The sequence below is a fragment of the Apteryx mantelli genome, chromosome 10 (genome assembly GCF_036417845.1).
Source record: "Apteryx mantelli isolate bAptMan1 chromosome 10, bAptMan1.hap1, whole genome shotgun sequence".
Taxonomy (NCBI): domain Eukaryota; kingdom Metazoa; phylum Chordata; class Aves; order Apterygiformes; family Apterygidae; genus Apteryx; species Apteryx mantelli.
The window spans coordinates 1,924,740-1,936,755 of record NC_089987.1 but is presented as its reverse complement, the minus strand read 5'-3'; the positions used below and the strand labels follow the sequence as shown (position 1 = coordinate 1,936,755).

General features: G+C 71.8%; 2 protein-coding genes across 2 annotated transcripts in view; both read left to right on the top strand.

The window, feature by feature from the left end:
- ACSF3 (acyl-CoA synthetase family member 3) overlaps nucleotides 1–12,016 on the top strand; it is a 178,353-nt gene that overhangs the window by 80,117 nt on the left and 86,220 nt on the right. The window lies entirely within an intron of this gene.
- On the top strand, nucleotides 4,836–11,821 carry CDH15 (cadherin 15). Its single transcript, XM_067302860.1, is given in 15 exon segments — nucleotides 4,836–4,910; nucleotides 6,692–6,853; nucleotides 7,277–7,432; nucleotides 7,519–7,663; nucleotides 7,769–7,929; nucleotides 8,144–8,272; nucleotides 8,383–8,568; nucleotides 8,664–8,917; nucleotides 9,032–9,174; nucleotides 9,261–9,412; nucleotides 9,414–9,498; nucleotides 9,589–9,828; nucleotides 10,772–10,908; nucleotides 11,011–11,166; nucleotides 11,241–11,821. Coding segments are annotated over 15 exon segments (2,349 nt in total). The 5' UTR covers nucleotides 4,836–4,865; the 3' UTR covers nucleotides 11,439–11,821.

Genomic DNA, 12,016 nt, shown 5'->3' with positions numbered 1-12,016 from the left:
GGATGGGAAGAAAAGCCGCAGCCGTGCAGGATGGATGTGCCAGCCCGGCGCCCACCTTGGCGGAGCCGAGAGCCAGCAGCTCTGCCCAGGCTGCAGGAGGGACCGAGCGGATCCTTTGTTAAAACATCAACGATGCAGTAAATTTTTTAACTTACCAAATAGATCAATATCAAATTATCATGTCTCACATTCATAACTCTTAAGCAAGCAACAATGGAGAGAGACAAGGTCACTGGAGAATAAATAGCAGCAAAAGCTCTTAATGATCTATCATTCTCGACAACCCCAGGCACCCAGCACCAGCCCGGTGACAAGATCATTAATAAAACTCTGCAGGAACGCTATCGATTGCTTTGATGGATGATCACAGGTAGCAAATACTGTAAAACACCTGGTTGTCACACACTAAAATGAGTAGTTTGACTCACACCCCGGTGCGGGGACCCGGCAGCGGCTCTGCTGGGTTTTCTCCTTGGAGGTGGCTTTTGCAGGGAGGGCGCCCGGTGGCAAAGCCTTTGGATGCTGGCGACCACGGGGGCAGCCCCAGCACCACGTCCAGCCCCGGCACCGGGTCCGTCCTGCCCCATGGACCCCCGCTTCGGGGCGGCTGGGTCCCCTGGGCATGGGACCACCCTCGTGGACCGCAGGAACTGGTTCTGCTGGGATGCAGAGAAGGCACCTGGGGTTGTTTGCAGCAGGTGGAGGGTGGTTTGCACGTGTGCGCAGGCATGCACCCGCCTGGGTCCAGCCCCGGGGTGAGCCCGCAGGGCTCCCTGCTCCACCTCCAGGTCGCCCCCCTCTATACACGGCATCCGCTTGTTAAAAGCCTCGTTAAAAGCCTTGTCATGGTGCCCCAGATCCCCACCTGGGAGCCGAGCAGGCTGGTGGCGGGTTTCAGCTCCCAGTGCCTTCGGGCGGTCCTGGAGACCCGTCCCATCCCATTGCTCCGGATGCAGCCCCGGGGATGCCACGGCTGGGGACGGAGGGGTGCCCAAGGCCCCCCGCCGCGCCAGGCGCTTTGCTTGCAAGCCACGTCCGCCTAGACGCTCTGATCATATGTACACAACCATTCAATTACCCCGTAATGGCTGCGGGCTATTAAGCCATCAATCTACTTCATTAAGGCCTGCCAGGCCCTTCCCCGGCAGCGCGCAATAAAACCATTAAAACAACAACCACCCAAAGTAACATCTTTAACGCGTCCGCCGCAACACGGTCCCCGCGGCTGCGTGGGGCGCTGGCGGCACTGCCGCCTTGCACGGCCGTCCCCGTCCCGCTGCAGCCGTCCCCGTCCCGCTGCGGCCGTCCCCCATCCCACCACAGCCCCGGGCTGCTCACCCTGGGCGTGGAGGGGGAGAAACAGGGCAGCACCTTGCAAACTTGATCCTGTTAGAGCCGTTGATCCAAGCGGGCCGGGCCTGCCCGTGATTTATAGGCTGCCCAAAGGCATCAGCAAGGGCCGGGGTGACGGACGTCCCTGGGGAAGCCAGGGCCGTGCACGCACACACACCGTCCCCATCCCGCAGCGCCCGCAGCCCCGCGCCCCCAGTGCTCCCTGCCCCGGTCTCGGGGCGTCATGCCGGGACCTGCTCTCGTGCTTTATAGCTATTAGCTTTTATTGCCATATAAAAGCCAAAGCGCCGGTAGCTTTATGGCTGCTGTGCTGGCGGTCGGCACATCACTGCTCAGCTCACAGTTTCCAGCTCTCTCCTGGCCCTGGGCTTGGTGGGGACGGGGCAATTTCCAGATCCGTGTTGAGGTCCCACTGCAGCCCAGGACAGGCTGCTCCCCATGTCCCAGGACAGGCTGTTCCCTGTGTCCCAGGATAGGCTGCCCCCAATGTCCCAGGACAGGCTGCTCCCCATGTCCCGGGATGGGCTGCCCCCCATGTCCCGGGATAGGCTGCCCCCAATGTCCCAGGACAGGCTGCTCCCCGTGTCCCAGGACAGGCTGTTCCCCATGTCCCAGGATGGGCTGCCCCCCATGTCCCGGGACAGGCTGTTCCCCATGTCCCGGGATGGGCTGCCCCCCATGTCCCGGGATAGGCTGCCCCCAATGTCCTGCATCCCTGCACACACTGTGTGCAGCAGGTCAGAAAGTGGCACCTGGGGGACCCGGCTGCTGCTCCATCCCCCCCAGGCATCGCTCCAAATAGGGTGTCCCCTTCCCCAAATCGACCGGGTTACAGGCCTGGGCCGGTGCCATTTGCCCGGGGGCTCCGGGGACCTCGGCCCAGCAGCAGGGCAAGAGGCGGTGGAGCAGGACGAGGGGGCAGCGGGGGCCGGAGCCACTGCAAGTGGCACGGCACAGCTCCTGTGGGAGCACCGCACTGCGGCCCGGCGCTGCCGCTTGGCAGAGCCTGTCCCATCTGCCGAGCCCCCGGCCGCCCCCACTGCCGCAGCGGTGGCAGGGAGCATCCGCTTGGCCACCCCACACCTCGCTGGTGCCCGACGGTGACCTGCTCATGGGGCAGCTCCCGTGCCCCCATCCTGTCCCCGGGTCACCCACTGCCCTGCCACTGCTTGGCCTCGATGGCCATGGCCCCAAAATGTCCCACGTCCCATGCATGTCCTGCAGTGCTCTCCGAAAAGTGCCCGGTGCTGAGGGGGAAATCGGGGCACTTTTTCCCCAAAAAGGGAGCTGGTCTGGCGGGGTGACAGGCCAGGAGCAGCAGCGAGGCACTGTGTCCTCCCGGGCAGGCCCAGCACTGGCTGGGCAGAAAGACGCGGGGTGAGGAGCCCCCCCCGGCCCCTCTCCACCCTGTGTCCAGCTGGGGGGGGGATGCCGGGGGCACCACCGCTTCCCAGCCCTGCCACGACCCCAGGACACAGGACCCCCAAGCATGGCCCGCTCCCGCGGCGCAGGCACCCGTGACGCCAGGATGGGGCGCCAGGCACGCCGGGGCCCCTTGGCACGCTGGGGCCCTGTCCCAGGCATGGCCACAGGCTGCGGTGCACCCCGGGGTGCTGGGGCTGGCACCCAGGGGTGCGGGGACGGCTGCGGGCGCCGCGGCGCCGATGGCCGAGCCGATGCTGCCACCTGGTGCCGTGGTCTTTGTGGCTCCTGGCGCTGCCCGGATCAAGCTGCCAGCACCTGGGCCACCAGCACCGTCCAGGCACCGCCAGTGCTGCCCTGGATCCTCCGTGCACGCTGCACCCAATGCCCAGGGGTGCCGGGCGCAGGGTGCTCCTGCACCCCCTCCGTGCTGGGCTCCCGGGTGCCAAAACAGCTCCGTGGAGATGGGGAGGGGGATGCAGCCGTCGTTTCGGGGCAGCTGTCGGCACAGGCAGCCGCGGCCGTGGCCCGGGGCCCAGCATCGCTCCAGCGGGCAGGCAGCACCGCGGGGCCTGCGCCAAGCGCCGCCCGCGTTTCCCCACGGTCCCTGCTAAAGCCAGGCCCAGCCGGCGCCAGCGCGGCCGGCCCGCCTGGCCCCTCTCCAGCGCCCGGCGCGGCACAGATGGCCCCGGCACCTGCGCGGCCTGGCAGCGCGGCGCGGCAGAGCCGGCCACGGCCCCCGCCAGCCCGGCCCTGGCACGGCTGGGCTCAGCGCCCCGGGGAGGGCGGGAGGCCGGCAGCCCCCGCGGGACACCACGGGGATGCTGCAGGCAGCGTGTGTGCACGTGCACAGCCCAATGCAATGGGGGGGGGGGGGTGTGCATGCGTGTGCATGTGTGTGCATGCACCCCTGGAGCAGTGGGGGATGGCACTGCACACAGACTGCATGTGCATGGGCACGATCACACGTGTGCACGCACATCCATTGGCACCCACGGATCGTGCAGTGAGCGTGCAGGGTGACTTGCACCCATGGCCACGTGCACAAGGTGCAGCAAGCCAGCACCCCCCCTCGCTGCGCCCTGGAGGGGAGCAGGGCCGCGCGGGGCTCAGCGCTGCTCCGAGGTCGTCGCTGGCACCACCAGCGGGGGCCAGCAGCTGCCGGGTGCTGCCTGCCCGGCGTGGTGCGACATTCCTCCAGGATGCCTTGCTGCAAAGGCCCGCGGCACCCGACCCCGCGACAACTGCCGCATTCCTGCCCCGCGCCGCCCCGACCTGGCCAGCCTCCCCCGGAGCTGCCCACGGCATGCCGGACCCGCCAGGCTGGTGCACCCCCCCCCCCCCCCCAAGTTGGCAGCACCCCGGGACGGCAGCACAGGGGAGGATGCCTGTGGCACAGACATGGTGCTGTCAGCCCTGCTCTGCTTCGCTGGGCAGCCCCGTGAGCCGGGGCTGGGTGGGTGCCTGCAGCCCCCGGGGGGGGGGGGTAGGGGGTGCTGGTCTCCTGCACCCCAGCATGAGGCCTCCCCGGCTGTGCTTCCCCGCGGCGCCCCGGGGATGCCCCAGCGAGCCCTGGGCACGGCAGGATGGGGGCAGCCCATGTTTGGGCCATGCTTGGGGTGTCCCATCCCCGGGGCACGGCCACACTGGGGGGGGGGGGGGGCAGAGTGGAGCAAAACCCCCTGGGGGACAGGGCACGCGGGGCCCTGGCCTGGCCGTCCCGTGCGTCTCCCCCCTGCTCATGCGCCGCATCCCGGCATGTGGTGCCAGCGCCGCCCTGGCGCCACGCTGTGCCCCGGCCGCCTGGTCCCCGCCGGACCGGCCGGAGGCCAAGCGCTGCGGCCGGGAGCCGGCGCGGCCGGGGTTAAGCGTGGGCCCCGGGCGGCGGGCAGGGGGCCGGCGGCGGGGGGCCCAGCCGGAGCGGGGACAGCTGCCCCGGCCCCCCGCGTCCCGCCGGCCGGCCCCGCGCGCCCGCAGCACATGTGCTGTCACTCAGCCAGCGCCGGGTTTATTTTAGCCGGGGGCTGGCGAGCGGCTCCGCGCGCCCAGCGCTGCCCCGAGCACGGCGCCGCAGCAGCGCCCGCGCCGCCATGGGCACCCCGCTCCTGCTCGCCTGCCTGCTGGCCCCGCTCTGGGTAAGGGGAGCGAGGCGGCACGGGATGGGACGGGACGGGATGGGGAGCACGGCTGGGACCTGTGCCCCACGGTGCCGGGGCGGCTCAGGGCTGTCCAGGGGGGGTCGGGGTGCTGGGGCCGAGCTGGGGCGGCCGGGATCCCCCCCGGGAGAGGGGCTGGTGGGGCTGGAGCTGGGGAGGGGGAGCCCCATCGCGGCTGGCGGCTGCTCCTTGTGGCCCCGTGCCAGGGGGTGGCCGGACTCCAGGCCCCACGGAGGAGCGTCCCCGGGGCTGACGGGGACGGGGGGCAAAGGGGGCTCCGTGCCCCTCCTGGGGCATTTCACACCCCAGAGATGGGGGGGAAGCTGGGGGGGGGGGGCGTCCAGCTCCGGGGCACCTCATGTGTCTGTGAGCTGTGGGATGGGATTTCAGGGGGGTTCGGTGCTAAAAGAAACACCCTCCCTCCCCACCTAGCTGCAGCCCTGACCTTCCTGCCCCCCCCCCCTTCCATGCATGCCCCCCCCCCAAGCCCCTCACCGTGGTCTCAGGCCTGGGCTGCACGGGGGCTTCAGGGCTCTGGGGCAGGGGAGGGCAAGGGGACCTGCAGGACAGCCCTCCTCCCCGGCAGCGGCCTCCCTCACCCCCGCACCCACTGCCTGCCGGCCGCCTGAACTCCCGGGGAAGACATTCCTCCGGGACGGAGGGACAGACGGACGGACAGCTGGTGGCCCCCAGGCAGCCCCCATCACAGCGCCTCCGGAAAGCACCCCCCCCGTCCCGCCCGCCCATGGGGGCCGGCACGCAGCCCCACGGCATGGCCCCAGACACCCCCATGGCCGAGCACGCGCTCCGGCACTGGCCCCACGGCAGGGTGCACACGGGGCAGCAGGGTTCGGGAGCCGGGAACGCTCCTGAGGCCCCGGCGGGGCCGGATCCAGCGGGGCCCTGGCACCTGGCAGTGCATGTCCCGGGACCCCTCGGTGCAGCCCCAAACCCCTCAGTGCAGCCGCCCGGGTGCAGCTGCCGGGGTGGGGGGCAGCAGGCGCCCCTGGGGTCCAGGATGAGGACGAGCCCTGATGGAGCCGGGGGGGTGGGGGGGGTCGCGGCTGCCCGGGGACAGAGCCAGGCACAGAGCCAGGCCATGGGCTCGTACCAGCCGCGTGGGGCCCCCCCGGCTCCCCCCCCCCCCAAAACGGGGCAGCGCAGGGAGGGGAGCAGCAGCTGCAGGAGGCTGCACGCGGCACCCAGGACTGGAGCCCCACCACAGCCCCCCCATAGCCCCCCGCCGCAGCCCCCGGCAGGGCCAGCCGCGCCGCGCTAACCCGTCCCCGACCCCGTCCGCCCTCGCTGCCACGTCCGTGCGGTGCCGCTGGTGACGTGGGCCGGGGCCCGGCCGGGCGCTGCCAGCCGGGGTAACCCCTTCTTCCCCGCCGCGGGGGCTTCGTGCTGCTCACCGCCCCCCCGAGGCTGCGGGTGCCGGGGGACCCCCGAACCGCGGCGCCCGGGGCCGTTCCCGGCCCTCGCTGGCTGTTCGCCGCCGCAGCTGCGTGCCCAGGCCAGCGGCTCGTCCCGGGGGGGCCGCGGGAATCGGTGGGCTGCAGGTTCCCGCGGTGCCCAGGTTGCCCCACTGCTGCTGCACGGGGGGGGGGCTCAAGGCGCGTGGCACCCCAGCTGGTCCCAGACCCCCCCCACCTTGGGGGGAGCTGGGGGGTCCCCGGTGCCCCGTGGGGCCAGCGCAGCCCCCCCCCCAAGGCCGCAGCGGCCCCCGCGCCCGCCTGGCAGCCCCGTGGCCCTCCCCGCAGGGTGCCGGGCCGGCCCAGGCGGGTGCCGCGGCCCCGGGGGGGCCCCCGCTGCGCCCGGCCTGGCGGCACCAGGAGGGGCCCCGGCGCGTGAAGAGGGCCTGGGTGATCCCCCCCATCAGCGTCTCCGAGAACCACAAGCGCATCCCCCACCTCCTGGTGCAGGTAGGCACCGCCGCCCCGCCGGGGAGGGGGGGGGGGCAGAGCCAGGCATGGGGCATCCCGGGGCGGGGGGGGACACATGGGGGGGTCTGGGCAGAGCTGGGCACAGGGGAACCCCAGTGTGTGTGGGGGGTGACATGGGAGAGGGACACCACGCAGGGACATGGGGGGGGACCCCAGGGAGAGTGGGACACAGGGGGACCCCAGGCAGGGGATAGCACCGGGGGGGGGGGTCCCCAATGAGGGGGTGGCATGGGGGAACCCCAGGGAGAGTGGGCCCCCCCCATTCCTGCAGGGCGCGGGCAGCCCCGTCCACACCGCCCGGCCCCAGGTTTGGGGGGGGGCTGAGCCAGGCTCGTGGGGGTCTCCGGGGCTGAGCCCCCCCCCCCCACACACACACCCCCAGCCCTGCTCTCCCCGGGGCAGATCAAGTCGGACAAGCAGCAGCCCGGGGGGGTCATCTACAGCATCAAGGGGCCCGGGGTGGACGAGGAGCCCGTGGGCATCTTCTCCATCGACAAGTTCAGCGGGAAGGTCTTCCTCAACGCCATGCTGGACCGGGAGGAGACCGACCGCTACCGGGTGAGGACGCGGCGCAGCCGCACAGGGCCCCCCCCCCCCCAAAATCCCCCTGCCGCTGTGCCGACGCGCTCACTGCCCGCTTGCAGCTGAAGGCCTTCGCGCTGGACCTGGGTGGCACGACGCTGGAGGACCCCACCGACCTGGAGATCATCGTGGTGGACCAGAATGACAACCGGCCGCTCTTCCAGCAGGACGTCTTCACGGGGCACGTGGTGGAAGGGGCTGAGCCAGGTGGGTCCCACGCACGGGGGGACGGGGTGCAGGGATGGGGTGCGTGCCCAGCAGGACAACCCCCCCCCCCCAGCGGCACCCACCGTGGCCCCGCTCTGGCCGCAGGGACCTGCGTGATGAAGGCGGAGGCAACAGATGCCGACGACCCCGAGACGGACAACGCGGCGCTGCGGTACTCCATCCTGGAGCAGGGCTCCGCCGGCATGTTCAGCATCAACGCCACCACCGGCGAGATCTGCACCGCGCGGCCCGGCCTTGACCGCGAGGTATGGGGGGGGATGTGGCTGGGGCGGTGGTGGGGGACACGGTGTGGCACCAGGGCTGGGGGAATGGCCGGAGCCCCTCGAGCCGGCACAACCATGGGTTTGCTGCAAGCAAAGCCCTGGGGACCACCCCGGCTGGGGGGGGACAGGCTGCACGGGGCCACCTCCGGGCTCATGGTGCCGGATGGGCTCAGCACCCGCCCCGTCCTCACTGCAGGCCGTGGGGGTCTACAACCTGACGCTGCAGGTGGCCGACATGTCCGGGGACGGGCTGGCCACCACCGCCGCGGCCGTCATCTACCTGGAGGACATCAACGACAACCCTCCCGAGTTCACCAAGGAGGAGGTAGCGGTGGGGCATGGGGCCGGGGCAGGACGCGGGGCCGGGTGCTGCCGTGGGGGTCCGCGGATGCCGTGGGGTCCCGCGGACGCCTGCCCCACGCCGCTGCCCCGCAGTTCGCCATGGAGGTGCAGGAGCAGGCGGCCGGCGTGGAGGCGGGCAAGGTCTTGGTGCACGACAAGGACCTGGCCGGCTCGCCCAACTGGCTGGCCAAGTTCACCATCCTGGAGGGCGACCCCGAGGGCGCCTTCGCCATCCGCACCGACCCCTACACCAACGACGGCGTGCTCTCTGTGGCCAAGGTGCGTGAGCTGGGGGGTGTCCCGGGGCCAGTGGAGGGGGACGGGGATGGGGATGGGACCCCGTGGCGCAGCTGACGCCCCTGCCCGCTCCGCAGCCGCTGGACCACGAGGCGCGGGACCGTTTCGAGCTCACGGTGTCGGTGCAGAACGAGCGGCCCCTGGAGCCGTCGGCGCCGGCCAGCCCCCGGGCGCTGGCCACGGTGCGGGTGCGGGTGCGGGACGTCAACGAGGCACCCGTTTTCCGCGAGAACCCGCGGCGGGTCAGCGTGCTGGAGGGCGCCCCGCCGGGCACCGAGGTCACCACCTACACGGCCACCGACCCCGACACCCGCCAGCTGCAGACGCTCACGTGAGCCCGGCCGCCCCCCCCCCCCCAAAATCTCCCCCCCGTCCGCCCCCGGTGCTGCCGTGGCGGCGCGTCCCGGCGCCCGCAGCCCGCCGTAGGCGTTCCGTGTGCCCGCAGCTACGCGCTGCTCTACGACCCGGCCGACTGGCTGCAGCTGGACCCGCGCGCCGGCACCGTGCGCACCAAGCGGGAGCTGCTGCACCCCGCCGCCTTCCTGCAGGGCGGCTGGTACATCGCCCTGGTGCTGGCCCGCGACGACGGTGAGCAGCCCCCCTCCGTCCCCCCCCCCCGCTGCCGCCGCCGCCGCCGCCCCTGACCCCGCTGCCGCCCGCCCCCCCCCCCCCAGCCCAGCCGCCGCTCTCCGCCACCGGCACCCTCTCCATCGAGATCCTGGAGGTGAACGACCACGCGCCCCTGCTGCAGCCGCCCGCCGGCGCCGTGTGCGGCCGCCCCGGCCCCGGCGGCAGCCTGCTGCTGGGGGCCACCGACGAGGACCGGCCCCCCCCACGGCGCCCCCTTCCACTTCCAGCTGAGCCCCCAGCACCCCCAGCTCGCCCGCAACTGGAGCGTCGCCCGCTACAACGGTGAGGGGCGGCCGGGGGTGTGCAAGGGTTGGGGGGGGGGCCCACGCTCAACCCCGCCACTGTGTCCCCCCCCCCCCCCACTCCCCGCAGTGACCCACGCGGTGCTGTCGCTGCTGGTGGAGCTGCCCGAGGGGCCCTACTCGCTGCCGCTGCTGCTGCGGGACTCGGGGACCCCCCCGCGGGAGCGGCAGCAGCTGCTCAACGTCTCCGTGTGCCCCTGCGGCCCCGACGGCGCCTGCCACGACGGCGTCCTGGCCGCCTCCAGCGCCGGCGCCGGCGTCACCCTCGGTGCCCTCGTCATCATCCTCAGCAGCGTCCTCCTCCTCCTGCGTGAGTGACACCCCGAAACCGGCCCCCATCGCCCCAGCCCAGGCACTCTGGCCCATCCCAGGCCCCTGCCGTGGCCCCCTTCACCCCACCCTGCCCGTCCCCCCTGGACCCACATGCCCCACGCCGGGCAGCACAGCTCTGGCCACCCACCCCGAGCCCCACCAGCGTGCACCATCCCCTCATCCCACCCATCACCCCATCCTAGCCCGGGCCACCCCATCCCATCCCTATCACTGCCCCCCCCCCCGTGACCCCATCCCACCTTCACCCCATCTCAGCAACCCCAGCTGCCCCCTACTAACACCCCCCCACACACACACCCCATCCCAAATCCGTAACAACTTCCCTCATTGACCCGTCCCATCTTCAGCCCGGTGGCAGCCACCCCGTCCCACCTGGGTGCCCCATCCCAGCCCTGGCAACCTTGTCCCAACCCCTTCCTGCATTCCCCCATCTCCCCATCCCAACCCCTTCCTGCATCCCCCATACTCCCATCCCAACCCCTTCCTGCATCCCCATCTCCCCATCCCAACCCCTTTCCACATTCCCATCACCCTGCCCCCCTCTTGCCGCATTCCACCCCTGGCAACCTTGTCTCAACCCCTTCCTACACATCCGAACCCCTTCCTGCATCCCCATTGCCCCATCCTAACCCTTCCCTGCATCCCCCATCGCCCTGTCCCAACCCCTTCCTACATCCCTCATCTCCACATCCCAACCCCTTCCCGCATCCCCATTGCCCCATCCTAACCCTTCCCTGCATCCCCCATCGCCCTGTCCCAATCCCTTCCTGCATCCCCCATGGCCTCATCCCATCCATTTCCTGCATCCCCCCCGTCGCCCCATCCCAACGGCAGCCAGCACACCCCACTTCTCCGTCCCAGCCCTCACCCACCCTGTCCCCGCGCGCCGTCCCCGCGGTGCCACTGCGCTCTGCCCGCAGTGCTGGTGCTGCTGGGGGCGGCGCGGGAGCGCGGGCGCCGCCGGGCCCTGCGCAAGGGGCTGCTGCGGCGCTCGCGGGACGACATGCGCGACAACATCCTCAACTACGACGAGCAGGGCGGCGGCGAGGAGGACCAGGTGAGCAGGGACGGGGCTCCGGGGGGGGCGGGGGTCCCAGTCCGACCCCGCGTCCCTGACCGACCCTCCCCCCCCCCCCCCCCGGGGCGGCTCTGCCCGCAGGACGCCTACGACATCAACCAGCTGCGGCACCCGCAGCTCTTCCCGCCGCGGGGCAAGGCGCCGGCACGCCGCGACGCCCCGCTGAGCTTCGCCACGCCGCCGGCGCCCCGCAAGCCGCCCAGCAGCCCCTCCGACATCGAGGACTTCATCAACGAGGTGGGGGCTCGGCACGGGGGCCCCGGCGCGCCCGGGGCTGGGCGCGGGGCTGACGGCGTCCCCCCATCGCGCAGGGCCTGGAGGCGGCCGACGGGGACCCCAGCGTGCCCCCCTACGACACGGCGCTCATCTATGACTACGAGGGCTCGGGCTCGGTCGCCAGCCCCCTCAGCTCCATCGTCTCCAGCCTGACGGACGAGGACCACGACTACGACTACCTGAGCGAGTGGGGGCCGCGCTTCCGCCGCCTCGCCGACCTCTACGGGCAGTAGCGGGGCCGCCCTGGGGGCGCCCGGCCGCCCGCGGGGGAGAGGGGGCTCGCACACGTGCGTGTGCATGAGGTGGCCGGCTTGCACACGCGCGTGCACGAGATGCCCAGGCACTGAGGTCTGCAGACGTGCATGCACCAGCAGGAGCCCCAAGGGTTTGCACACGCGTGTGCACCAGGAGGGACCTGGCCACGGGGTTTGCACATGCGTGTGCACCAGGAGGAGCCTAGCCACAAGGGTTTGCACATGCGTGTGCACCACAACACCGGCCCCACGGAGCCTGGGGGGGCTGGGGAAAGGCCGACCCGCAGCCCCCCCCCCCCCAGTCCGGAGCCGCCGGGAGCCCGTGGCCGAAGGACTGCAGCGACGGCGCGGGCGAAAGGAAACCCCCCACCCCCCCCGCAATAAAGATCCCTGGAGAAGGGGGCTGGTGGCTGGGGGGGGGTCCCACGTGCCCCCCCCCCCACCACACCAGCCCGCGGTACAAATCAAGGCACTTTTATTGGCAGCCTGAGAAACCCCCCCACGCCGGGTGTCACCCCCGGCCCCAGGGCTCCCAGCACCGCTCCTCCTGGGGCAGG